Source organism: Aspergillus alliaceus (assembly GCF_009176365.1).
Source record: "Aspergillus alliaceus strain CBS 536.65 unplaced genomic scaffold BDW43scaffold_33, whole genome shotgun sequence".
NCBI lineage: Eukaryota > Fungi > Ascomycota > Eurotiomycetes > Eurotiales > Aspergillaceae > Aspergillus > Aspergillus alliaceus.
This window is the reverse complement of record NW_022474716.1, coordinates 77,598-103,394: the sequence shown is the minus strand read 5'-3', so window position 1 is coordinate 103,394 and position 25,797 is coordinate 77,598. Positions and strand designations below refer to the sequence as shown.

Below are 25,797 nucleotides of genomic sequence, written 5' to 3'. Positions count from 1 at the left end.
AGTTGAGAGGCTGACGCCAGGATTTCTCAGGCGATGAGCGGAAACCTCGCTGCGAAAACTGCGAGGCAAAGGGATTTTCGTGCCGCTATGGGGCCGATCTTACCTTTGTATCAGTTCCCAATCCCAAGACGCGCTCACCTAAGGAGACGACTGCTGGAGCCGTGAATTACAACGCAATCCAGGTAGGATGTTATTTTATTAGTAAAAGTTAAATTTACTGATTGACTGGTAGTTTGTTGACGACGGTCCGGCTTCGTCAAATGTATTACGGAACTGTGAAAATGATCAGGGCTCCAGAAGTGCCGCAGCTCCTGCCATGAGAGCTACGCCAAGCCCTATCATCGAACAGCCGGTAGAACATGATCGTGCCCAAGCTCCAACATTAAACCGACTTGCATGCTTTTCGGGTGTTGATGCCGATATCCCCCGGGAATCCACTCTTCCAGACTCGATTAATTCTTCCCATCTCGAAGATAACCGGGGGACCGTTGCCAAGAGCCGTGATTTGGGCTATGCCTCCGGCAATTACACGTCTAGCTCCCATCTCGCCAACACCGATAACCCGCCATATCTTACCTCTATTAGTGAAACTGATGAGATTGGTCTACTGCGCTATTTCCGCTACAATCTGGCGCCCTGGATCGATGCCGGGGACCCTGAGTGCGGGTTTGAGATCCAGGCATTGCTTCTCGCCAAGACCGAACGACCACTGTTGGCCGCAATACTAGCACTTGCCTCATCTCATTGTTCACGGCGGCAAAAAGCTAACGTCATAAGGGTCAGTGATACGTTTCAGGAAGAGGCTGAACGTGGTCTAGCCGAGGCGAATGATCAGATCAGGTCAATGGGGCAAGCTCTCTTGATGTTGCAAGATTTCTGCTCCTCTCGTCCGCATCAATGGAGGGACTTCCTGCTATCTCGAATTCGTACGTATACTCGTCTAGCCGCCGTCACCACCCCACAAGGTATGCTCAATCAGCCATGGTGGCTGCTCCACTTTCGAATTGGTACGCATCCTTACTCCACCTAGTGACCTGACAAGGCTGACACTTGTGCCGAAGATCTTGCTGCCGGCATCTTTAGTGCGAAGGCGCCACTGATGCCCTACTCATCACAATTATTACCCGATGGCTCATTCTCACTAGCGCCACAACAGCGACCGGCGAAATGGGTATTCCTACGTGCTCTACTTCTTCTAGCGGATTGTCTATCTCTCCTCTTCGGTCAAGTTGACTCGTCCTCGAGTTCCGAAAGTGAGAGGACCCTAGCCGTCCATACCTTACTTCAAACCGATTTTACCTCACGATGGACGTCAATATGGGCCAACTGCCAAGAATGGTACCACAATCGGCACGTGGAGATGCGGCCGGTCTTGGATATTCGGGGCGTGGAGGCCGATGAAATTAACTTTGGGAACGGTTCATCTTTTCCTATTCTTATTTACACGACACCTCTTGCACTTCTCGCCAATACCGTATACCATATCTCATCATTCCTCCTACTTAATCACAAACCAAGGCTGCTGAAACAACTGGCAGGCCCGAGACGTTTCGCTTCCCGGCTCTGGCACGCTCAGGCTATTGCGGGGCTCGCTGCAAGCAACGATTTCAAAGAGCAATGGGATCCCATTCTGATTGTTAGCCTCCTCACTGTAGCACCTGAGATGACCCACGCATCACAGCAATCGATCTTGCTTAAGCAGCTAGGCAATATCACTATGGCCACTGGAATAAAGTTAGATTGCGAGATCGATACCCTGCGATCTGGCTGGGACATTTCACAATATGATGAAGACACAGTGGGCTAATGTAGGCCGGATTCATTATCATCCCTCGTGCTGCTCAGCATCATTGATGGTCTCTGATTTCGTACGCAAACGGAATACTCTCAATCGCGCCCTTCCTCTGCACACACATCGCCGCTGCTTGATTCGCCTCCTGTACGGCCGACTCAATTAAAGCGTCGAAGTGCTCGAGGGTTTGTCCCGTGGCGGCATATTTCGCAAACGCTGCCGAGAAGTAGCCAACAAAGGTGTCTCCAGCGGCTGTAGTGTCCACCACATTCTTGACGCGCACACCCTGCACAAATCCATGGCGACCCGTGGCCGTTGAGAAGAACACTCCCTTTGCACCCAGTGTAATCAGAACGATGGGGATCTTCGCCACCTGGTGGAAAAGCGGGGCTAGCAGCTCCGGTTGCAAATCGGCTTCGGTTTGAGATATCGCCGGAAAATTCGGGATAGACTCTGCCATCTGAATAGTCTCTGTTTCATTCATGATCAACACGGCTGTACCAGCCAAGGCGTTGAGCGGGATGCCATCCGGATACACCGGTGCAATGTTCAGGACAACGTTGGTCGGGTTTTTAGGATCATTATAATGTTGCATTAAGCCCACCACCGTCGATCTCGGAATCTCTCCCTGTAGGACCACAACTTGCGGAGAAGCGGGACACTGGGTCTGGACAAGTGCAAGGATTTTATCAACATCGCTCATTCCATCATGATTCGCCCCGGGAACAACAACAATGCGATTCTCTCCATTCTCCCCTTCTTCCACGATGATAGTCGCCGAGCCCGTTTGACACCCTGCCTTTTGCTCGATGCCCGTCGTGTCCACCCCTGACTTTTCCAATGCGGGCCGCAGCAATGAGGAATAATAGGGATCCTCTGCACCGACCGCTCCGATCATTTTCACGGCCACGTCTTGCTGAGTCTCAGTAATGAAACCCGCTCGAGCGCATGCTACCGCTTGATTGGCGCCTTTCCCGCCTGCATCGATCGAAAGGGAGGAGCCTGTCAGTGTCTCTCCCGGTCCGGGGCAGCGTCGGGCATATGTGACAAAGTCGATATTGAGGGATCCGATAACGCAGATCTGAGGTTTCTGAGCCATCTTTGCAAGTATTCAACGTTTCTTTCTTGCTTAATTTCGTCGCTCTAAACCAAATAACTTCTATGTGCAAGTGGGGGGATAGTGGTGCCTTTTCCAAGACAACTCCAAAGCTCGTTAATTCGCAGTATTTAAAATTTTTAAAAATTTACACAACGGAATTGAAAGATCGCCCGTTGCCCTTAGCAATGATTTAAGTAATTCAATGTCGCTGTTAATAACAAAAATGGTCCCTTAGTTCATCTCTAGAGTCTAGATGCCGTGATAAAACGGAACCTGAACTCCAGTCGCAAGCCATACCACATCGGGAATCCATAGGCTACATCCTAGTCGGCGGCCCGTTTGTCGGAAGCGCGTCTCATGAGTTTCGAGCCCTTCCCAGAGTCGTAGGCTATGGTAACCTGATTAGGATTGGCGCACGGTATCGGAAAATGTCTCTCGTCCATGATTTGGGCTATCCATTTTGCCACATCATGAAACCATTGAGTTTTGAGTCAAGATCGTGTCAGATGATCTTATGTTCTTCTAGGAGAATATGCTCGTTCATGTGATTTTTTAATCAGGTCTGTTGTTGTCACATAATCACTCTCGAAACTTCGATTCGATTGTTTTGTGTTCTTGTGGGTCTAGGGCCGAGGAGAGTTGCATTGGGATTTTCAATTTTCAACTTTCGGGGCGGGTTCCCACGTCCACATCGGCACGGCTTGGACCGGGAAGCGGGTTGAAAACTGTAACACAATACTTCCCCGAGAACTTCCCGATGGTATTCTATTTATTGTCTCAATGAATGGAATATCTAATCATCTATCAAAACCAACTAATTGAAATAATAGTCCAATTATTGCATCGTTTGAAATGTTTACTTATAAAGTGATTGTGGTGTATGTTCACATAATTATATCGGACGCCTGACTGGTAGAATCCTTTATACCGTCAATGCTCTCCTCTGCAAACAAAGATAGATGGCTATTTGAATCCACTATGACGTACCGTTTGGAGAGAACTCTGTGGACTTGAAAATTTATGGCCATGTAAGACAAGACTGCGAGCAATTTTCCCCGTAGCACAGTAACAAAGTCTCCCGATTTGGGTGCCTGCATATCGATGGCATAATAATGTCTACGGAGACATGGTCCACTATTAACACACGATGAATTGCCTAGTGGAGAAAGCTATGTCCTGACTTTGTATTATGTCTTGTAGACGAAACATATGCATTAGTGGCCTAAAGAACAATAGAACTTCTTGCACACTGAATATATATTCCATATGTGCTTGCAACGTACGCTCTGTGCTGCGACTTAACTGTTTGAACTGTGTGCCATTTGTTTATCGTCTATTACGAAGGATCACTTATAAGGTAGTCATTATGGCAGTTGTTTCCCTTGTCTTTTGCTTCGCATAGTATGATATGACGATGTTTTACGATGACTGCAAGAATGGAGTAGTCCCATGGTTCACAAAAGCTTTGCAATCATGTCTTGCCAAGAAGTTAATTATGCATTATACTTTTCAACTCTAGTAGAAACACCTCCTTTGCTCAGTTCGTCATGGTGTCCCACAACCGAGCCAGCTTGGGATGTGAAAATTGCCGGAAACGAAGATGTAGAGTGGGCTTTCTGGTTTCTAGTCTAATCAACCGAAGCCGAGATGCTCCCAGTGTGCACGTGCAGGTTTGCACTGCTCAGGGTACAGAAGCCAGTCAGATATTCAGTTCTGCGATCAGACAGCAGCTGTACCTTGGAAGCTCCAGCCCGCAACTACCAAGGATGCCACTAAATCTCCTTGCTCTGACTATTCGTGATCTTAATGTGTCAGTCAATGGGGCAATGATCGCGGCCAGTTTTAATATGTCTGTATTTGAGGTGTTCTCTTCTCGAAATATGTATCACTGGAGGCTGCCAATAGGCATAGATGATAGCTTCTGACGCTCCCCCAACGGCCGTCTGTGGTTTAAAACACATCAAGGGGACGGTTGTGCTCCTGCACCTGAATTTGAAGACAGGTGGATTCATCGATGGCATACAGTGACTACTCCATGTCTGCTATATTGCAGCAAGATTACAAAAGCTTAATCCTCGATCATGAAACTGTATGTATTTGCTCCGTTTCCATAGGCATTGGGTTGTCTACTCAATGGAGAGACATTTCCGAGATTTCTTGTGGACGCGATACAAGCTTGCACGAAAGATACTACGGAAAATGATCTTCATCGATCGTATATCTGTTTCTTATATTGAGCACTTTGATCAGCCTTTATAGTCGATTGAAACAGGGCCGTCGGCAAGACCCTGTACAGGCTATTTCTGCTGCTATTCAGCTTGAACAAAGTCTAGCTGCGTGGGCGGCTAGGCTCCCCACAACAGATCAATGTAATGCGGCCACGGAGATCTCTTTGCGGTCTGACGAGTACAGGTGGCTTTTAAGGGCCTGGAGCTACTATCGGCTCTGCAGGGTACTTGTCCATAGGATAGTCCTCGATAACCTTGATAGGCTTTCGCCTGATATTCAGACAACTTATCCAACATTGATCACCCTGTCCAAGGTACAGTATAGCACATTGCCATCTTTTGACATGATCCGGTACGCCGTATCCAAAGCCGCTGGCTTTATCTTCGCCGAGGAATTGTAGCGTCAGCTAGACGAACAGGGTCTCTCGGTTCTCTCGATTGCGGTGCATCCAGGAGATGACGCGACTGAAAGAGTAAGGGCGAGTAATTTTGAGGTGGTTAGGGTTATAGCACGTTTGTTCTTCCTTACATCTTATCAGGGTTCTGCGTCACCTTTTTTCGCGGCTACGGCGGAGGAGGTGCGGCGGGATCCTGGGAGGTATAAAGGAAGGTTTCTGGTACCTATCAGCAAAGCCAAACTCAATTACCGATGATGAGGTACAGCTGAAAAGGGCTATGGGTACATACGATTATGGAGATCTACAGACAGCTCGCTGCGAATGGCTTTCCTCCGTTGCAGGCTTATATATAATTGTCTCCTGTCTGTCGACTCTCAACAGGGGGATTCTACTCATATATTGATTAGATTGTTGTTGTCTTTGTACAACACGACGTATTCCTGCACTCGACTGTGATAACAACTAGTTATCTTGAGAGGCTTACAAACCATAAAGGGTATCAGGTGGGCCCAACTCTAGCAGCAGCTTCGTAATTCTTTGCTCAAACACATCTTCACAGAAAGAGCGCATGTGCTACTATCCCGGGGAGACCATCATCACCGGAGCTTGTGAACAAACATCGTAAATGACCAGACTTAATCGCAGTGAAACTAGGCTTCACGCTCTAATGAAACAATCACTTACTTCCTGGTCTTTGGGCTCATCACATGTCATTTCGCTAGGGAGCTTACCTGACAAGTCTATTATTGGTGGCAGCTGGGATTCACTAAAAGCTGTGGCCATAGCGTGGTCACACGGGGTCGTTCAAGGGGATGGGTTTGCGGGTCAAGTGAGGAAAGTCATTCCAAACGTGGAAGAGTATTATAACGCACTGACTTGGTTCTATGCAATAGAGAGGCGGAATAATGGAAGAGGATAGCCAGTGTATGATTCTAAAAAAAAGAGATAGAAGGGACCATGCGGAATGACCCGCTGAGCACTCTCTAGTACAGCTTGGATACTGCCTAAATAGTGCAGGGAACCTATTTGATAAGACACAAAATAGACTGCAAATGAATGACAAGCAAAAGACAACGTAAATACATGGTAGTACTAGTAAGAATGGGTCCTATTAAGTATGGATGTCAGACTTCAGTGTTGGAGGGATACATGGACAAGCAAGAAAGAACAAAAAAGATTAAGATCCTCTAACTAGAGAAGATTCAATGCCAGACACCTACAAAGAGCCTCGATTTAAAACGGCTCTGGTGGCGGTATCAAATGTGTTCCCTACAAGGTTTGGAGGTTATGAAACGTAGCTGGAGAGGTGAATAATAAACTAGACGCGTATGATGAACGGAGTACTAACTCTCCTTGCCTATCCTTGTAATGTAATAGGCTGTAGGTCTATAAATAGTCGTTCATGTTCTCGCAGCATAAAGCAGGTTTCAGAATCTCCGTTAAACAATGAATCATTGCTTACCACGATATAACCCTAGACCGCCACCATGGTTGAAGACAAAACAAACAACTACCTCGAGAACAATGAATACAGATGCCCCTATCTCAAACCATTATATCATCTCTTAAATGTGAAAGGCGCGTGGATTATTGAACAGGTCGCTCAGCTGGCCTGAGGTGCTCGAGAATATAGATAGCTATTGGATATTGTGATGGTGATTCGGTGTACTACATCCGAGTCCTTAGGGATCGTATTTGCACAAAGCGCAGTAGGCACATCATGTACGACTAAATAGCCGGTGACAAAGGAGAGCCTCCCTTCTGCAGCTGGCCCGACTGGAGTACTCGTTGATGACAGGTTTACAAAATTCACGGTAAGCATTAGACCAGCATCTATACAATATTTAGGCACTTTCTATTTTTGTACTATTCCCCGCGACCAAAGGCAAGGCGAATTATGGCCGTAGATAGCTATGTACCGCGTCCTGAATGAAAAAAGGTTATCTAGAAATGCCTACGCACCAGGAATTAGCCATAATGGAATGCTGACGCGACGGGTTACACTTCTAGTGTCTGAATAATTATGAATGGACCGCTACGAGGATTGCTATGATAGTAGATGCTTGAGATTCACATCTGCGTAACTGTTTGTCTTCCGGGGGCTGATGATATCAGTATATCAAAGAAGGTCTAAACTTAAATGCCACATAAATTTACCATCGACCACATACTCTATATTCACAGTTTCTTATGTGGTTGTGTACAGAAAAGGAAAGAATATGCTCAAGATTCACTATATAATGACCACAACAATATGAGTATTATGAATGTGGTTCACCTTGTTGCACTTATTCCTGCCGTTACCTCAATTTATATTTCCCATACCTCAAGAGAATCATACCCAGGATGAAGCTTCACTTCGGAGTCTTACTGTGCCTGTGCGCCCTAGCGGCTTCACTTACACCCCTTAAGGACCATTCTGAACACGGTACGGTACCCATCCTCCGTATACTCTTTGAAACACTACTGGCAAAGGCTGATTACACCCCAGGCTTATTCGACATCCCTATTCAGATCAAAAATGACTACGAAGACACCATGGATACAGATGAACACACGATTCGCTCTCGCGTTGTCTCCCGAAGATCCCATTGCCTAAGCTACGCGGACTGCAATGGTGGCTGGTGCCACAAAGGGCAATGTCTGGATGGTGCCTGTGACGGAGACAAACTATGTCCCGATGGCTACGGCTACGAGTGCGATGGCAAGAATTGCTTCAAGTACCGTCCACCTTGGGTGCAAGAGATCCCCGGTAGTAAGTTGCTTCCTTATCTTCTTATCAAAGCATGAAACAAGGCTGTGGCTAATACTGTCTGGTATAGAGGATGCTACTAAAGGGGGGAGTTGCGAGTCACCTAAGGATTGTCCTGATTGGGGGTGGTGCTTTCGAAATTCCTGTTACGAACAGTCGTGTAAGGGGAACAGGGATTGCCCTGCGTGGTATGCTTGCCATAAGAAGCGTTGCACCAAGTGGCCTCGGTCTTAGAGGGACGAGGGTTGGAGCGAGTATGGAGATGTTCACGAGGAGGGGATGGACAGTGGAGATACCTGCTCGAGTCCTCAGGGCTTCGATGGAAACAATTTGTTCCCTGGGCGGAAGTATTGGTCTTTCTAGCTGCTGTTGCAGTGATAATCGAGTTTGATATCCGAGATCAGTATAACTAATGGGCCTCGTCTCTTATTTAAATCCTGGCCGTATTCTCTATTTCCCTATGAGCAATATGCGGGTTAATAATAAGATCTTAGCTTAGATCTATCCCTACACGCCCCACCGACTGTTAAGAGTGGGATGTCATATCGAGGCCGACATAATGAGTGAGACCTACTTCGTATCACTGGCGAGACTTATCGGTAATGCACAGTGTTGCCCATATTTTGTTGGTTTATATTATTTACTACTCCTACTATTTAATGATCTATATATGATCCAATATAGTAGAGAAGAGGCGATGCTAAGGAAGAGCGAAGGTATGCAATCATACTGAAGACAATCCTAGTTGACACTAAACATAGAGACTAAAGTATTCATAAATAATTATACAGCTTTTGGTTTATGCAAACCTGGAAGAAAACCACCTCGACGGATGAGGTACCCCTAGATGGTTATGTACTGTATTGGCAAAAAGCCATCCATGTATTGTCTGCCCATCCATAATTCAAGTTCTTGAATCAGTTCAATCAAATGACAGGGCCGCACACGTTCTCAACTCCTCACTCACTCTAAGTATAGCCAAAACTGAACCACGAGTCAAATCCCCGCTTCTTCAGCGATACTTGGTTTCCTAGCTTCCAGTATATTGAGGGCATGCGCGCACACCGTTTTCTAGGACCAATGTCCGGCATCAGGATAAGTCCATGACTCGACATTCTGGTTCGCCCATCGCCCTGGAACTCGCCATGAGAGTCTACAGATGCAGACGCTACAAGAACCAAATTCCCACCGCCACTTCCGTAGTGCGGTTAAGAATGCGGCGCCAAATTCGCATGATCAAACGCGGTTCGCTACCCCTGCGGTCAAGATTGGATGCGCAAAGCCCGGGATTCACTATGTTGATGATCACGGGGGGAACAGTCGCTGGCTTATCTTTCAGCCGTGCAACGAGTTCACGTGTGAAGAGAACTTCAATTAGCTTCGTGATTTGATACCTTTCTTCTCAGTCAATATGGTGGTTGGGTGACTTTCCTAAGCCCTAGATATACCAACAACATATGCCTCCGTAAAATGAAAAGATTGCGATTTAACTTATGGTAGCTTTCCCTTTGCTATGAATCCAGTGATGCCGAGCTTCTGGCTAGACAAGGTGAACTCGAATTGGAGATCGATAACCACGATGTACTCGAAACTCTTGTTCATCCCCCCTCCCCCTCCCCCCCACATATCACGGCCACCTTTAAGATGGCCTAAAGAACCAGATTCTCTCCACGTTGCTCGGCCGCGCCAAAACACCGGCTGAGGCGCAGACCTCCCTGAAGGTGTACGACCAGGTCCGCCGCCCGCCCACGCGACGCATTGGCGAGGCGAGTCGGGACACGGAGCTTATCGCTGCTGGTTTGGGAGAAACGAAAAGGCTGAACTTGGCGGATCTGAGAGCGAAATTGCAGCCGAGGTGGAATTCCATTATAGATTCCGACAATGAGAAGCACCGTGATGAGGCGCTAGAGCTGCTAGTGCGGGAGTTGAAGTCTTAGGGTGTCTCTCGAAATGCGAAACATATCGTGCAGTGAATATTGTTCCACATCATCTAGATCGTAGAACTAAATCAGTCATTTTGTTACAAGGTCTCCCTTATCACAACCCTGGGCACGTCAGCAGCCTGGAGCGGGAAAGTGAGTCGAGGACGGGATTAACATACTGAGGGAAGATATAAGGAAGTCATTGCACCCACATGATTAGCAGCATTTCTATGATTATTTTCCTCGCAACCTACACGGCCCCCTTCCATTCTGCCCTCCCTTTTTCTTCTCCCTATTCCCATTCCAGTTTCCCAATGACCTCTCCTCCAAAGCACACTTTTTCGTGAAGATGCCCCCTACATTTATAACGTGAACAACTTCAAGCCATGGATATCCCCCCTCACACTGAATCATTCCCGCACCGCAAATCACTGATTTCCTGCCTCTGAATCCCAAATCCCCAAACCCCGTCATAATCCCTCCTTAAGTACTTTGCCAATTCCCAAGCACCACCTCCCCGCACGGCCACCGGCCGAAGTTTGCGTGCATACTAATACAAAAAGCTTGCCATGTACACCATCGAGCTCCCAATCTCAACTACGCCAGATATCCATCCCTCCGCCCAATACACCACATTCAGAGAACTTCAAGCACGGCACAACATCTCAACATGGTTCAGCACATCGCACCTTAAATTTGGATCCAAATCTAGGCCGCGAGTTGCTAGACATTACCGACGCTCCGATGAGTATACCAGTACAAAAAGCCGTCGGCCAGATACCCCTTTAAGCTCCCAATCTCAACAACGGGGGATATCCATATGAGCAAAATGCGGGGCGTTGGGTGGTGTTCTATGCGGGAAACCTCGCTGTTGAGCTTCAGAACACCCACGGTTCACCATGGGCCAGTCCAGATCAATCGAAAAGAAGCCTATTTTCTGATAGCCTTTCAGGTTTCCCACATCTATTTTCGTTCAGTACTATATATAAAACATGTCATAGCTATTACCCTTGAGTTATAGCGATTGGAACATCTCGTTTAGAGGGTTTGGTGTAATCCTTTTACGGAACTTACTTACTAAGTCCACCCGCGCACTTCATTGGCTCTCCGCCAGCTACGATATCATGAGACTCATTAGCTAGGTTGGATATGCTCGTGTTGTAGCCGTGAAATTAGTGGTCATTCAAACTATTTCTATCCGCATCCGTCGAAACGGCCGTGTGCAAGTGGTGAGATAACAGCACGATGGGACTACGGGTATCTGTGGAATACAATTAATTGACCACGTGGGAGGGTCGAGACTTCTGCAGGTCAGGGGAAGTGATATTCTAGCTTCATATGATATACATTCTTATGGCAGCGACCTTAGGATACTCGGTACCATTCGAAAGATTCACGCGGATTTTAAGGCGGGCAACGGTCAAAAAGAGGCAACAGTCTTGCAGAAACACCGCAAAACTGCCCGCCTCGATGGGAAAGGGTAGGCGCCACTGATTACAGCAGTTATATGATCCACGTCAGCCTAATTAGCTGATGTTGATATCATCTTACGGCGAGCAGCAAGGGTTAGAAGTATAAATCAAGTCGTTCACCCCGGGATATCTAATTCAGATTCAATCTCATCAGTCCACTGACCAGTTAACCAATTCCAACAACACAGATCTTTTCTAAGATATATCAAGCCCCCATCCTCAACAATGTCCTCTGGTTCCACTAGCAATATGCTGCGGGTCAGCATTGAGTCTCAGAAATTCCCTAGTTCGTACCTTCGCCTCGACGGACGGGGAGTGACCGCACCCTCCGCTTCTGGCGGAGGAGTTGCCAACTGCCAGACCTATGTGGGCTCATATGAAACTCTTATCATCGTGAATTATCCCGAGGACAATACCTTCTCCATTCTTTCTTCTGCTTTCCCCAATATCTATCTTCGTATGGATGGCTCCGACGTCAAGACCGGGGAACCCTATGCCCAGGGGGCTGGAAGGGTCAACTGCCAGTGCGTATCCCGTGCTCCATTGCCTCCTTCTTCTCATAAATTAGTTACTGGAACTCAACCTAGCAGATCTAAGCTAACGTTCCGGACTACTAGGTACGGTAGCCGCACTTATGAGAAATTCCGCTTCGTAAACCAGGACGATGGAAGCAAGGCCATCGTTTCGGTGCAGTTCCCAAACGCCTACCTTCGCATGGACAATGTCTCCGGCCAGGGTGGTCCTGGTGGTGGAGGAACCGTTAACTGCCAGAGCTATATTGGTACCTACGAGAAATTCAAGATTCATGTGCTGTAGTGTGTAGGCGTGGGGCGGCGATGTTTTGTTGATTATCTCTTGTTGCGTTTTTGGGCTTCCCGGTGTTATCATGTTTTACCACCAATAGGAAAAAGTAAGAAAAAAACATAATGGAACAGCAAAAAGTAAAAAAGTAAAAGGCAAAGTTGCGGCCTGTATTTTGCTGTCTGGTCAGGAGACTTTTTAGGTTGAATAGCCTCTCCCTTACATACTATCTTTGAATGGAAATGCCTTGTCTACCTCTATAAAAGCGGTACCATCTTCTTTAAAGTAACAATGTACCTCCTATACAGTATTAAAATGTGGATGACCATGCCCTACCACTCTAAACGAAGATATTACCACAAAAAAAAAACAACAGATAATGTAGAGAATCAGGGGGAAGACAGCAAGCCACAAAGGGCGGTATGTGTATCACGCGGAGAAAAAGTCCTAACAATCATCTGGTTTCAGGTGAACCTTGAGCATGTGCTCCTTTAGATTATCTCCCTATTGAAAGATTTGGAACAGCCATTTGTAGCACATCGATAAGGCCTGGGGTAGATGTGGAGGTTTTAACTTGCCGCATAAGCTCTGCCTCACGGTTGAAATGCTTTGTGAAAGTGCAGCCCTCCCATCGACACCTAAGTCTAAGTCGTGCAGCCGGTACTGTATATCCAGTTAGAAGTTCAGCAATAGAAATTAATCAGAGATGTAGATGCTGATATCTCTCGCTCCTGTCTACAGGGGCTTTGCGCGGCGCGGGTCCAGGTCCAGGTTCAATTGACTGGATAGCAGGCGTAGCTGTAGGGTTGCTAGATAAAAGACAATGTTGGCATCCAGTGGCATTTCTCTCAACCATAGCACTGTCTCGCTTACGTCTGGAACCAAGCCTACAGAAGGCTACCATTGCATCCCTCGGGTTGGATACCCGAACTAACCGCGATCTGGTTGGATCGCAGGCTTGTCAGGTTGAGGTTTACCTCTAGATCACATTCCACACTCGAGTAGGGGATCATGGCCATTGCATCTGATACGATATCAGCTTGGTATGGTGGGTTGTTAAGCGATATGGCTGGCGTCCATACTTTGTTGCGAGGCGATAGTTCATGTCGGAGTCTACTACCATTGAGCCCTAAATAGCTGTGCGCTGAATACGGATCGTTATCGTTTTGGCAATGGACAGAAGATAAAGATGCCGCATAGACGGGCTCAGCAGTTGCTGATAGACACGTCAGGCATTTCTAGGGAGTATAATAAATTGATATACAGATCCACACCGAGAAATGAAAATGTAAGACGGGAGCGATGCTGATCAATGCGAATCGATTTATAAGATGCATTAGTAAGATAATCAGTGTGTACCTCAGGATTATCTACAAGTATGGGAGAAAGGAAGTTGTATGAACCATGACTCCTTCAGTGAGGTTGTGAGGCGAGTCGAATTTATATAGATTCGATTTGGCAGTGGATTTGGTCTGACGCCCGCAGGTCGGGGCGGCACATACTGGCTATGATCTACCACGCGAGTTCTGGATCTGGACCTGAAGTAAAGGGACCGGCAACCCAATAATCAACAGGATCACTAGTAGTAGCTTAACCGTATGCACGGAAGAAGGTTTTTGTAGTTTAGTCTCGGGGCGACAGCTGTCCAACCTACCAAACTGAAATGTTTCCTCTATGGACACATTTAATCACTGATCAGATTGACATCTTGCAGAACGCAGAGAGAGTTTACTCTTGTTTAATCATTCGCCGATATCATAACTTACTAATCTTTGCCCTTTCGTCCAGATTAGCTTCGTGATCAGCCCTGACTGCCATTCTAGCATACAAGAGGTTTTCCACATTTCAGCTTCAATTTCCCAATGAGTTCAGCATACAGACATCAGAAAACAAGACGTATAACTCCCTTAGATCGTTGAACCCGACAATGAAAACAAAAATACATCATCCATGCCTTGGAGTCACACGTGCACATCAATAGCGAACCTTAAAAGGGTGAGTATAGATTAAAGAACCCTCAACCTTTCCCATCGCTGAAGTGCTTTGTGGTAACGAGCTCGGGATCTCTCCAGTCTCGCTCGCATACGGTTCTCGCCTTCATCTTCACCGGCAACAGTGTTCAATTCTTCGTCTTCGAGCTGACCCAATGTCTCGGCGGAGACAGTGCGCATCGGACATTTGGGCCCAAGCACATGTCGCTCGATGACCTGCATTGCGACATTGTCAATGAACCGGTAGATGGCAATGTTATAATATGACTGTAGTCTTGCGCGGACGAAAAGTATCTGGTTCAAAAATGTAGACATAAATTGGGGTTCTTTATCTTCCTCACTTCGAGCCCCGTCGGCCCTGTTGTTCAATACGTCCTTGGACGCACCATTTTTCGCTGTCTTCTTTCCGAGTAGGATTTCGCCTCGCTGCCGATCGGTCATGCTGGTTTCAGACTGTAGAAACGGATTTCGAGTAATCAACGGGCGAGCTTGATTATCCTCAATCAATTCCTGGAGTGCCTTGTCCGTATCTTTGTTCCACTCCTCTAGCGTTTTCTCAACGATACGGCTCACTTCCAGTCGCACTTTGCTGTTCTCTATTGCTAGCTTCAGGAGAACGTCGTGGCATTCCTTGACAAAGTCTTTGACATCCTCGACGAACTCGCGAGCAATTCTTTCCCAATGCGCTGACTGCTTGCGAAAGATTTTCTCTTCTACGTCGGGATGGACCGCTCCTGGCAGGTTCCGGCCTTCACATATTTTCGCTTCTTCATAGATCTCCTTGTATATTCCTTTGCCCCCTTTGACAAACTCCTCCCACTGTTCAGGATCGGAGCTGTGGGATCTGAGGAACTCTAGTTCAACTTTGTAGTTCCCAAAAGGGAGCATCATTTTGTCGCTATGAACGATATCATAGGTGAATTGGTCCAAACGACGTTGGACTTTGTAACGAAGCATAACCCTCGGATCCTTTGAGGGAATGTCTTGATATTGCCCCCTTAAAGTCCCTTCGGCCATACGCTGCATCTCATTGCAGAATTGTAGGACAAAGAACCGCTGCGCTCGTGGGCTATCCCTAGCCTCTCCCATTCTCTTTAAATGCGCTTCGCACTCACCGAAAAGTTGACGTATCTCCGCTATAATGTGGGGTATCTCCTTTTGAATTTGAGCTCGTCGCTCCTTGTCGATATAGTTCATCAACGATCGGATTCCCGTTCTATCTTTCGATATGCTTTCCCAGGCTGGTTTCGCAAATTCTTGGGTCTCGAGATCATCACGCTCTGCATCAGAGACGTCCCTCTCCTTGGGCATCCTGTTTCGCAGTCCGAACCAACCATGGTCCAGGTGCGGAACTGTAGGTAAGTCGTTTTGGAGTAGTTTTACCATCTATTATCGTCAGCAGTGCGTATTAGTATACAAGATGCTTAGAAGCCATACCCATTGGTCGGATCCTTCCTGCTTCCTATCACAATTGGTGAGAACACCAATGCATCGAGCTTGCAAACCTGGTATCGTTTCTATTATTTCAAAAGTCTTGTGTCGCTCCACATCCACATCGTCCACGACAACCCTAAACCACATTAGCAAACAACACCGCTGCCTGATCGTAGTCGATGCACTCACAAGATGATATTTCGTTCATTATCCAGATAAGTGCGAGCCAGCTGTTCTGCCACTGTCGCGTTGTTCTGGCCAGGTGGTTCTGCGTTCAATGTATTGCTGGAGTTTTCCGATGCTTTTTCACCTTTACCCGACTTTCCTCCCCGTATGAGTCCTGGCAGGTCGACAATCGTCCAGTGCATCTCATCCGGCCCCGATCTCTCGATTCGGAGGGTCGCGTCACTGAGCGTCAAGTGCTTCGTTGACTTCTGCTCGCCGAAAATACATTCCGTTGCCTGCTCCATTAGCGACAGTAAGAGAACCTGTAACAAAGTCCCGGCGTACCTTGTCTATAATCTCCCCCATGGCCTCTGAAGTCAATTCCTTCTTCTCGATCGCGAAGTCTTGTACCCGAGCGCGGAGATCGTCATCTTCCTTCGACAGTGGCCCGGGAACGACAGTAGCCTTGACGGGGAATTCCTTCGTAGTGGAGGTTTGCCGGAAGGAAATTTGGATCGGAAAGCGTGTACACATTGTATCTTTGACGGGGAACGAGACCTCGGTAATGGCCTGGAGCACGGAACTCTTGCCGGTATTTTGATCGCCCACTACGACGAGCTGATTGTGACCACCAGCATTAGTATGTAACTCGGCTGCAAGTTCATGCAACTGACTGACCTCAGGAAGCTTAATTGTGTTGCTGAGCCCAAGCGCCTGCAACTCATCGATAAAAGCCAGCTGCTCGGAGCTCTCGACTCCGACGAAATGGCGCACTCTCTTTCCCATGATTGCAGCTCTGGTCCTATGCCCACGGTTGCAAAAATAAAATAATGGCTTAATCCCCTTTCAATCCACAGGCACGGGGGGAGAGCCCCCATATTTCAAATGCCTTAAGCGCCGGGCATCGGAACATGGAGTCAGGGCGGCACGGGAAGGTCGGGAGGTGCGGCGCAGCTACTTGCATTAGGGCACTGCTAGGGGGCACTAAAAATATGGCTAACTACGAACCCTAGTATGCTTGGGGAACTTCTATTTGTTGTTCTGGCAACAATCCTGACAATCCTCTTGTTTTGAGACAACAGCGAATGCCGCGAGTTTTACGTCTGGAAGGGATTTTCGGCCGTACAACTCGGCCTTGCCAGAAAAGAGTCTTGGGTTTGTTTATTGGCCGAGCAGATTCCACCATTCGGGGCAGTGTCGCAATGCTCAATGTAACCTAATCCCCTGAACGAACCTGTGACTTGACTTCAACCCTGTCTAGGCCTTAGATGGCGTGCTAGGCAGATGGACCGACTATTCGCGAAGTGTAACCTTCACTGTCATCTAGCGACCCAGTTTTACCTTCTCATACAGAGAGACCGCTAGTATCCTCCCCCTCGTGTGAAGCTCGCCGCGTCTTCTGTCTTCCATATACCCCTGACCATTGGAACAACGGCCTGCTCTTCGACGTCACAGCTTAAATAGCGCATCTTCCGCCCATAAATGACTCTCACATGCCCACTCAAATTCCGTGGATAACCCGACTCGACAACAAGCCGTTCAATTGCACTAAAAGGTCTAAAGAATATATCTTTTGGTTCTTCCACAGAAAGCAACAGTTTACAATTTAGGGATCTTGACAGTGCGTAGATAGTATGTAATCCAGTCTATGTCTTTCAATTCTCCTAGTACTCATACAGTGATATGCACAGAGCCTGCGGGTCATACATGTGAATAATATCACCAGCATCTTCACTAAAAGAGTTGAAAAAGAAAGGCCAGGCACTATACCTAGAATGTAACCGTAATTGGCGCGTAGCCTAATCCGGCACAAAAGTATATGAATTTTGGCAACGGCGTCATGAAAGATGGCTGCAAGCCGGAGTCCATAAGCATGGGTACGATCTCCAGAGTATTTGGACAGGTCGATATTTGGGTATATTTGGGTAAATATTGATATCTATTATTAAGATCATCCTCGAACACCAAGTCGAAGTCCTCCCAGTGGCTTATCTAGGTGGCAGCATAGTAATGATTGGTAGATCCAGCTCAGGGAACAGAAACCTTCCCATCTTTATTCTTGTCTGTATGGTTGGTGAAGATATAGGTTAGTAGGCCGGTATACTGTAGAGAAGAAAATAGGGTATACATTATGAATTGCATGAATTAGACCATACCATGCCCGACATCTGTGATTGGACCCATTTTTTTTTTTTTTTTTTTGAAATCCCGCTGGGCTTCGGGTCGTACGCTAACAGATCGTTGGTAGTCAGTTTGAAGACGAGTAAGAACTCCGACAATATAGTCCAATGTCCCTTCGATACCCGGGAAGGCTAAGGCTAACCCATTTATCGGGCAGTTCGGTGGATGGAACGTTGAACTTAGCATTAGTACAGAATAACCTTTGGAGTATCTTAGAAACATGACATCAGACCAAAGAAACTAAGAAACTAGGCCACCATTGCCGCCAAATAACCCTAACAGGGGCCCTCGGGCCCCAACAATCGGACAGAGTCATACCGCTACTTCCGACAACTTTGAAACCGCGGGGAATATGGATTGAAGCCGGTTTCACAGACGACAACATCTCATCCACACTCGTCCTCAGTCTCCGTTCTTACCCTGTCTTCTGTTAGATCAGCGACGTGGTCTTGCACAAGGTGAATATACGGCTTCTAGACAGCAGCTATGTACTGTTCACTAGGAGTCCATCGACGACATCCCGGGGTAACATCCGGGTTCATCTTCCCCTGTAATTCAGGATCATCTACTTTGGGATTTCAGATACGGCTCCGCCAGAGATCAAAGACCTTTACTGTGGAGCGTGTGCTCCTCCAGAGAATCGCGAATGCCGACAACATGGCTTTCTCCATAATCAATCGAAATCTATAATAGGCCTGAGTATTTCTCCTAAATTAGAGCTTCTCCTCTTCGCTATCTATCCCTAATCAGTATCGAAGCAGTTGGTATATGCCCTCTTATTACACCTATGCACTCGATTCTCAGCCTCGAAAGGGGTAGGGCCGAGGCATAGGGCAAGTCGTGTAAAGTTGAAGACCTCCGCGGCTTCTTCAGCAGTTGTCAGTTACGAGGTTGCTGAAACGAGAAATGGGCATACCAGATTGGATACTAGTCCCGCATTGAATCCCACTCGCGCCATTCCCAAGGATGACAACTCATTTCCCATGGATGTCAAGTTCATTAAGCCACGTAGCCGTATGAATCACTCGACCTTTAAACTTATGGCGACCTTCAAAGGAGGGGATTTGATATTTATCCAGTCTTCCCATGGCGTAGATCAATATATCAGATTAAACGACAGTCTCCTCGTGAGAAATCTCATGTCGAAATGTAGAAGTCCACTGCGATCTTTCCTCGCTCCATGCCGCAGAGATACAGTGACAGTAGAATTTATCCGAATATCATGCTTGTCAATAACAGTATCCAGATAGGCGCGTATTTCGTCAGCCAGAACGTACACTTTCGACCAGGAAGGATCCAGCTATATTAGTAGTACCCATGAGCGGGTACATCACATGCGCAGCTAGAATCGGTGACAAAAGCGCCCTTCTTATTCCGTGAACTGGGCTTGGGGAGATGTATAGGGTGCGTACCCCGGATATCTATTCTCGAACCATGTCCCGCCTGCTTCAGGCTTCTTCTCATATATCTCTAAGTCAATATCAGACATCTGAGTCACGACATCATAGGCGAACTGAATGCCCGATATCCTGTCTCACAAAAGGTTAAAGCGGATATAAAGCCCTGATAGGAAAACGAACCCAGCACCGATGACCACCACCTTCAGTGGCCTAGGTATGAAAACCGTGGGAATCACATTATGATAATTATGAGCAACCATATCTGAGGATAATGATATGGTCGGAAACTAGTACTCAATCAAGTATATTCGGCGATAACGGGGTATGAAGTACAAATGCTCGGTATATCTATCATGGGTAGGTCCAACGACCCATAGTGCTAGGCTTCTAGGCTCGAGCCGATGATTTGAGCTCCAGCTCATCCTCAACTGTTGCGTTAAACAGTTAAGCGCTGCCAATGAGCTTGTCCGACCAGATACAATAACTCCGTAGTGGCAAGTAGCCACGTATCAAAGCCAGGATACATTAGGATGAGACTGATATCTCCATATTTTCTAGGCATTCAGCTTAGGTGACATGTTGAGGATCCCTGTCATAGTCAATGAACTGTAGTAAAACTGGCGTCGTGTAAATAGCCAATGCGCCTCTGATATGTATGCTACAATTTAATGAATCCCTCATTTATACCGTGTTCTTTTCAAACTTTATTGTATAGAAAGAGAATGGAAAGGCCTACTATAAGGTTCTCATATGACCTCAAACGCCCTCATCCAGTAGTAGCTCTTGGTAGTATAGCACTCAGCTTATACATATCCATCGGCTAGTATTTTTGCTTATATTAAATATCTATGCATCGCATCAGTCTAGACTGGTCACTCATCACATCGATGATCCCACTAAACTAGCCACCAGAAAACACCAACCAACCAATAAGCAACCAATAACAACCCTCAACCCAGTGAAAAGGGAGCTAAATCAGGTACTCGTGCGGAGAAAAGGTCTCATGACGCATTAGCCTGCTGCAAGTTCCCGGTTGCCAAGCTACTACTTCATCAGATTGGACCGGATCCGGTCCTCAGGTGGAGTGCGATCGCTATCACCGAGTGTAACCCCAGTGTTCCCCGCAGAAGAGCGAGTTATACCAACTAGGTGCATATATGCAGTAAGCAAGTTTATCAGTACCCCTGTTGATATAACGCACAGAATGAACCGAAGTCGAAGCCGAGGTGCCGATACGAGTTTGGTTTATGAATAGCCGTGGTAAGGGCTTTTACCCCTCACTTGAAGTTCTTTAGACAGGTAGCTACTTCTTGTTCTTTTCCCCAGATTTATTTGTTGTGAAGTGTAAATCCACTCCTGTATATAGAACAATACTACCCAACATGACTGTTCCAACTATCCCAACACAGCAACGCGCTGCTGTTCGTCAAGGGGAGGGTGAATCCGCTACCACGGCTATCAAGAACATCGACGTCGAAAAGCCCGGTCCTGGCCAAATCCTGGTGAAAATCAATTGGACTGGCGTGTGCGGCTCCGACAAGTCCCTCCTGCACGACGACTGGAAGGGTTTCGGCGTGAGTATGTTACCCCAGAGTCATGGAATCGCAGGACACGAAGGGGCCGGCGTTGTTGTTGCTGTTGGGGAGGGTATGCAGAAGCGGTGGAAGATCGGAGACCGGGCGGGAATTAAGTGGATTGCGAGCACCTGTGGTGAATGCGAGTTCTGCTTGAATGGTAATGACGAGGTTCATTGCGAGAAGCAGATTAATAGTGGCTTTTCCGCACCAGGGACGTTCCAGGAATATTGTCTAGTCGATGGGAGGTATACCTCGAAGATTCCGGATGGGGTGACGGATGAAGAAGCCGGGCCGATCATGTGTGGGGGAGTGACTGCTTATACGGCTTGTAAACGGTAAGGGGAATATTCTATCTCTCTTTGGGACATTGTTGTGATAATGTGTAATTTCTTTTCATTCTAGATCCGCCGTCAAACCAGGACAATGGCTCGTTCTCCCCGGAGCTGGGGGTGGACTGGGTCACCTGGCTATTCAGTATGCACGAGCAATGGGCATGAGAGTCATCGCTATTGATGGGGGAGATGAGAAGCGAGATCTCTGCCAGAAACTTGGAGCTGAAGCATACATCGATTTCCTGAAATTCAAAGCCCCCGCAGACCTCAAGGACGAGATCATGAAGATCACGAAGCACGGCGCGCACGGCGTGATCGTGACGGCTGCCAATAAGACCGTCTACGAGTGGGGACCCATGTACCTCCGTCCCGGTGGTACGATGGTTGTGGTAGGTCTTCCCAAAGACCCTGCCATTCTTGCAGGTGCTCCGCCGCTCGTCATAGCGTTAAGACGGTTGAATATCGTCGGGAACATCACCGGCAGCTTGAAAGATGTAGAGGAAGCACTTGATTTTACGGCGCGGGGTATTGTCCACGTAAGTTTTTCTCGAAATGCGAGTCCTCCGGCTTGAATACTAAATACGGAGATAGCCAATCCTGTCCAAGGGAAAATTAGAGGATCTGGATTCGTGGGTGGAAAAGCTGAAGACTGGTCAGGTGGCCGGTCGTGCTGTATTGCAAGTGGCATAGGCAGTCAAATGAGGCTATTTAGCACATTCTAATAACATTCGATCAGTCCAAGAAACTGAACTTTGACGTGAACTTACAATATAACCAGTATGGCCCAGACCCATAATTGGATAATCCGTGCGCCGTCGGCGACTCAATTCGTGACTAAGTGGCCGATATTTAGACCCACATCCGGGATTATCTCCGCGTCATGTCAGCCCGTCGCATATAAAACGACTCTTGCGGTCCATGCCACAGTATACATCTATACAGTTCATTAAAGAATTCCCTTCTATATCTACCGTAATGAGCATCTCGCAGGAGCCCCCAGCGCCAACAACAGCACCCGTAGTTCAAGGCCGACTCATCGGTCACTTTCAGGACCGGTACGCGAGTCATTTTACTCCAGCATTAATTTCAGCATTGCGATCGAGCTTAATCTAACGTCGCCAGTCCGCTGAATGGCCACGCTTCCGGCTGGTCTTCCCTCTGGGGCTCAAATGAGAGTGGTCTCTGGGATCGCGGGAGACCCTCTCTCGCACTAGTTGACCTCATCGAGGAAGAGGAAAACGCCATCTTCCAACCAACAAAGTCAAATGGCGAGCGGAAAAAAGCCCTCGTACCCGTATGAGCTCCGTTCTTTGGAACCTCCCAAGCGGGTCGATACTAATCAGCGTACCGTACCAGGGCTGTGGACGTGGCTACGACGTAGTCATGCTCGCTCTACATGGTTTTGATGCCTACGGGCTCGAGATATCAGCAACTGGGGTAGCCGCCGCCAGAAAATACGCGGCAACTGAACTACGAAAGCCTCAAAAGTATAACTTTGGGGCTGGGTGGACAGGACCGGTGGAGCCGGGGAGTGTTACTTTCGTGGAGGGAGATTTCTTTAAAAACTGGGAACGACAGGTCTCCACAGACGGAGAAGTCAAATTTGACCTAGTGTATGATTACACGGTATGTTCGCCTTGGCGGTTCTTGATTGTTGATGCGCATCGGGAGGAAACTGACTTGAGCAGTTCCTTTGCGCTTTACACCCGCAGATGCGCCCGCAGTGGGTAGCGCGCATGGGCCAGCTAGTACGACCCGACGGAGTCTTGGTTTGTCTGGAGTTCCCCATGTACAAGGATCTGACCCAGCCTGGTCCGCCTTGGGGACTGAACGGTGTCCATTGGGACATTCTGGCGCGGGGAGGCGATGGGTTGAAGAACATAGGCAAAGAGACTGAGGTTGATCAGGTCGATGAATTACCCGGTCGGTTTAGGAGGTTACTCTATCGGAAACCCTCCCGATCGTACGAGGCTGGGAGAGGACAGGACATGTTGAGCGTTTATGCGCCCAAGTAGACGGTCGTCTATAAGCGGATGCTCTCTGAAACTAGAGGCAATTAGTAATGATCCAAATCTCTCATGCGATTAGACGAGGTGATCATGATGATATTCAGACGCTAGACCAAGGATTTAGCTCGGTATCTTGGCGGCATAAGCACTAAACCTCAACGGTCCCGAGATGGGGAATTCCCGAAGCCAAGATTGCTGAAGGACCAATGGCGCGATCGTGGCTATGGCGCCTATTCAGAATCAGACATTGCACGCGAGGGAGCCTTAACCCCTGATTCTGCCTTGTTGATGGTTCACACCCTTCGTTTTACAATGTCTGTCGCGGACTATCCCGGATCTTTGGAGTTGATTCATGACACAGTCTTCACAGGCATACATCCGACATGCCTCGAGGGATACACAACCCGCTGCCTGCTTCTTTGCGCAGTATGTATTCTATCTTTTTACCATAGCCCTTGCCAGTCATTGAGTGTAAGCATTAACACTGCAGCAGGCGAGTGCGAAAAAGCATGTCAGATCCTTGAATCCTTCGTGAATGCACGAAACTTCGGCAACCCTGGGAAAGAGCTCCCAGCTAAAGTGCTTGCCAATGCCAAGGTACGCAAAACAATTCTAATCTTAAGCAGATGAAGTTTCCTAACTCTCCTTCTAGGGACTGGCAATATGCACAGTAGCCAAAGCCGGAATGCTTGGATCCGCCCGGTTCGGGTCCGGGCTCGTGATCGCACGGTTGGACAACGGCAGCTGGTCTGGCCCGTCCGCGATTTCGCTGGCCGGAGTCGGATTCGGCGGCCAATTCGGATTCGAATTGACCGATTTCGTCTTTATTCTCGATGATGCCGCGCTTCGCTCCTTCTTGCGAATGGGGAGTTTAACCTTAGGCGCAAACATTTCGATCGCCTTTGGGCCCGTGGGCAGAAATGCCGAATTCGCTGGGAATGCTAATTTGGATGGAGTCGCGATGATGTACGCGTATTCGAAGACCAAAGGGTTATTCGGAGGGGTCAGCGTGGAAGGGGGTCTGTTGGTGGAACGAAGGTCCGCAAATAAAAAGCTCTATAACTGCAAGGCCACTGCGAGTCAGTTGCTCAGTGGGGAGATCCCCCCGCCAGCCGAGGCTGCGTCCCTTCTGCGCATCTTAGAGTCACCCAGATTCCAGGGGGAGGCCACGATGGCCCCTTCAGAACCAAATACTCCAAATACACGAAGTCTGGGGACAGATCCTCAGGGGTTGGAGTTGCATACAGGAGCTGAACATCAGCCACCGGTGGAATTGCCCCCGGATGGAGGGCAGCCAAATTCTCGTCATTTCCCGGCCGAGCTGCATGCTGAATCAAGTGTCTCACTGCCCGCAGAACTACCAGTGGAAACAATCATACATGTGCCCGATGAACCGACGGTGACGCACACCACTGGAGAAGAGGATAGACCCCAAAACCACACCCCACCACCGGCTGAAATAAAGCAAAAGCCGCATGCTGCATTGTTTTCTGAGTCAATCCCTTCGGAATCGCAGACGGAACCCAGAGCAGACACGTCTGAAAAAGCGAAAAGCGCACCTGCCGTTGAAGCGACTGCTCGTGACGCGCCCTTACAGAATGTCTAAGTCACTATTGGGGCGAGTAGGAAATTGCATGGGGCGCCTATTATACCGACCTACTGGCATAGAAATCAAGGAATTGGGAATTCATCAAGATAAAATGGATATATAATGATAAATAATAAATAATGATTCCCTTCAAAAGTAGCTTGATCTTAATCGGCATGTCACATGCTCCGTGTCCAAAAGCTTGGCTCCTGAACAGGTAAAGCGCAGAATCCGAGGCATGGATTTGTATATGTTCAGTGTCGTCTCTAAAAGAGATGACAATCGCTATGCACTAATGAAATACACTTGAACGTCTTCTGGCATGGCATTAAGTGAAAAGTGAAGTCTTCGTCTTGAGATTCAGTGGGTGACTGTCGCGGTAGTGCTGTGGGAGGCTCATGATGGTTAAATATATATATCCACGGGAGATAGCATTAGGCTGAACGGTATGTCGATAAAAATGGTCCAAGTAGGGTTGAAGTTTAGCTGCGCAGCTGTTGACTGGAATGGTTACTCAATATAGCATAGTTAGTAATGAAATGCATGTAACCACAACGCTTGATTGTTCCCGCCTGACGAATGTAGAACTTCAACATAGAATAAAGGCCTGGACCACACACATGACATTTAAAGTAGGTTGATATCTTATATAAGGC

The 25,797-nt window shown here is 47.7% G+C and overlaps 8 protein-coding genes across 8 annotated transcripts; 6 read left to right on the top strand and 2 right to left on the bottom strand.

Moving 5' to 3' along the window:
• The first annotated feature begins 94 nt into the window (after positions 1 to 94).
• Positions 95 to 1,438, top strand: BDW43DRAFT_135154 (uncharacterized protein). Its single transcript, XM_032038241.1, has one exon. The coding sequence runs from the start codon at positions 317 to 319 to the stop codon at positions 1,028 to 1,030; it is 714 nt and encodes a 237-aa protein (XP_031898437.1). The 5' UTR covers positions 95 to 316; the 3' UTR covers positions 1,031 to 1,438.
• Positions 1,439 to 3,087, bottom strand: BDW43DRAFT_135153 (ribokinase). Its single transcript, XM_032038240.1, has one exon. It carries the CDS (start codon positions 2,889 to 2,891, stop codon positions 1,848 to 1,850), a length of 1,044 nt encoding a protein of 347 aa, XP_031898436.1. The 5' UTR covers positions 2,892 to 3,087; the 3' UTR covers positions 1,439 to 1,847.
• Positions 3,088 to 7,863: 4,776 nt separating this feature from the next.
• Positions 7,864 to 10,206, top strand: BDW43DRAFT_312823 (uncharacterized protein; the record flags this gene model as incomplete). The annotated part of the gene is made up of 3 exons (XM_032047449.1): positions 7,864 to 7,945; positions 8,009 to 8,272; positions 9,914 to 10,206. 3 exons carry the CDS (start codon positions 7,864 to 7,866, stop codon positions 10,204 to 10,206), a joined length of 639 nt encoding a protein of 212 aa, XP_031898435.1.
• Positions 10,207 to 11,888: 1,682 nt separating this feature from the next.
• Positions 11,889 to 12,479, top strand: BDW43DRAFT_301555 (fascin domain-containing protein; the record flags this gene model as incomplete). The annotated part of the gene is made up of 2 exons (XM_032045068.1): positions 11,889 to 12,187; positions 12,281 to 12,479. 2 exons carry the CDS (start codon positions 11,889 to 11,891, stop codon positions 12,477 to 12,479), a joined length of 498 nt encoding a protein of 165 aa, XP_031898434.1.
• Positions 12,480 to 14,470: 1,991 nt separating this feature from the next.
• Positions 14,471 to 16,840, bottom strand: BDW43DRAFT_301554 (putative dynamin family GTPase; the record flags this gene model as incomplete). Its single annotated transcript, XM_032045067.1, has 5 exons — positions 14,471 to 15,841; positions 15,893 to 16,025; positions 16,079 to 16,350; positions 16,400 to 16,672; positions 16,733 to 16,840. The coding sequence occupies 5 exons, from the start codon at positions 16,838 to 16,840 to the stop codon at positions 14,471 to 14,473; spliced, it is 2,157 nt and encodes a 718-aa protein (XP_031898433.1).
• A 3,959-nt stretch (positions 16,841 to 20,799) lies between these two features.
• BDW43DRAFT_281902 (zinc-dependent alcohol dehydrogenase) lies at positions 20,800 to 22,370 on the top strand. The gene is made up of 3 exons (XM_032042569.1): positions 20,800 to 21,547; positions 21,615 to 22,080; positions 22,136 to 22,370. Exons 1-3 carry the CDS (start codon positions 21,018 to 21,020, stop codon positions 22,232 to 22,234), a joined length of 1,095 nt encoding a protein of 364 aa, XP_031898432.1. The 5' UTR covers positions 20,800 to 21,017; the 3' UTR covers positions 22,235 to 22,370.
• A 149-nt stretch (positions 22,371 to 22,519) lies between these two features.
• BDW43DRAFT_312819 (S-adenosyl-L-methionine-dependent methyltransferase) lies at positions 22,520 to 23,559 on the top strand (the record flags this gene model as incomplete). Its single annotated transcript, XM_032047448.1, has 4 exons — positions 22,520 to 22,599; positions 22,667 to 22,838; positions 22,901 to 23,170; positions 23,233 to 23,559. 4 exons carry the CDS (start codon positions 22,520 to 22,522, stop codon positions 23,557 to 23,559), a joined length of 849 nt encoding a protein of 282 aa, XP_031898431.1.
• A 113-nt stretch (positions 23,560 to 23,672) lies between these two features.
• On the top strand, positions 23,673 to 25,313 carry BDW43DRAFT_281900 (uncharacterized protein). Its single transcript, XM_032042568.1, has 3 exons — positions 23,673 to 23,979; positions 24,047 to 24,150; positions 24,206 to 25,313. The coding sequence occupies exons 1-3, from the start codon at positions 23,937 to 23,939 to the stop codon at positions 25,157 to 25,159; spliced, it is 1,101 nt and encodes a 366-aa protein (XP_031898430.1). The 5' UTR covers positions 23,673 to 23,936; the 3' UTR covers positions 25,160 to 25,313.
• The last annotated feature ends 484 nt before the right edge of the window (positions 25,314 to 25,797 follow it).

Bases quoted from the DNA above. Each gene is read 5' to 3' on its own strand.
- BDW43DRAFT_281902 (XM_032042569.1), top strand. From the start codon at position 21,018: ATGACTGTTCCAACTATCCCAACACAGCAACGCGCTGCTGTTCGTCAA. The intron at 21,548-21,614 runs GTAAGGGGAATA...TTTTCATTCTAG, and splicing joins GCTTATACGGCTTGTAAACG to ATCCGCCGTCAAACCAGGAC. The intron at 22,081-22,135 runs GTAAGTTTTTCT...ATACGGAGATAG, and splicing joins CGGCGCGGGGTATTGTCCAC to CCAATCCTGTCCAAGGGAAA.
- BDW43DRAFT_135153 (XM_032038240.1), bottom strand. From the start codon at position 2,891: ATGGCTCAGAAACCTCAGATCTGCGTTATCGGATCCCTCAATATCGAC.
- BDW43DRAFT_281900 (XM_032042568.1), top strand. From the start codon at position 23,937: ATGCCTCGAGGGATACACAACCCGCTGCCTGCTTCTTTGCGCA. The intron at 23,980-24,046 runs GTATGTATTCTA...ACACTGCAGCAG, and splicing joins GCTGCCTGCTTCTTTGCGCA to GCGAGTGCGAAAAAGCATGT. The intron at 24,151-24,205 runs GTACGCAAAACA...CTCTCCTTCTAG, and splicing joins AAGTGCTTGCCAATGCCAAG to GGACTGGCAATATGCACAGT.
- BDW43DRAFT_135154 (XM_032038241.1), top strand. From the start codon at position 317: ATGAGAGCTACGCCAAGCCCTATCATCGAACAGCCGGTAGAACATGAT.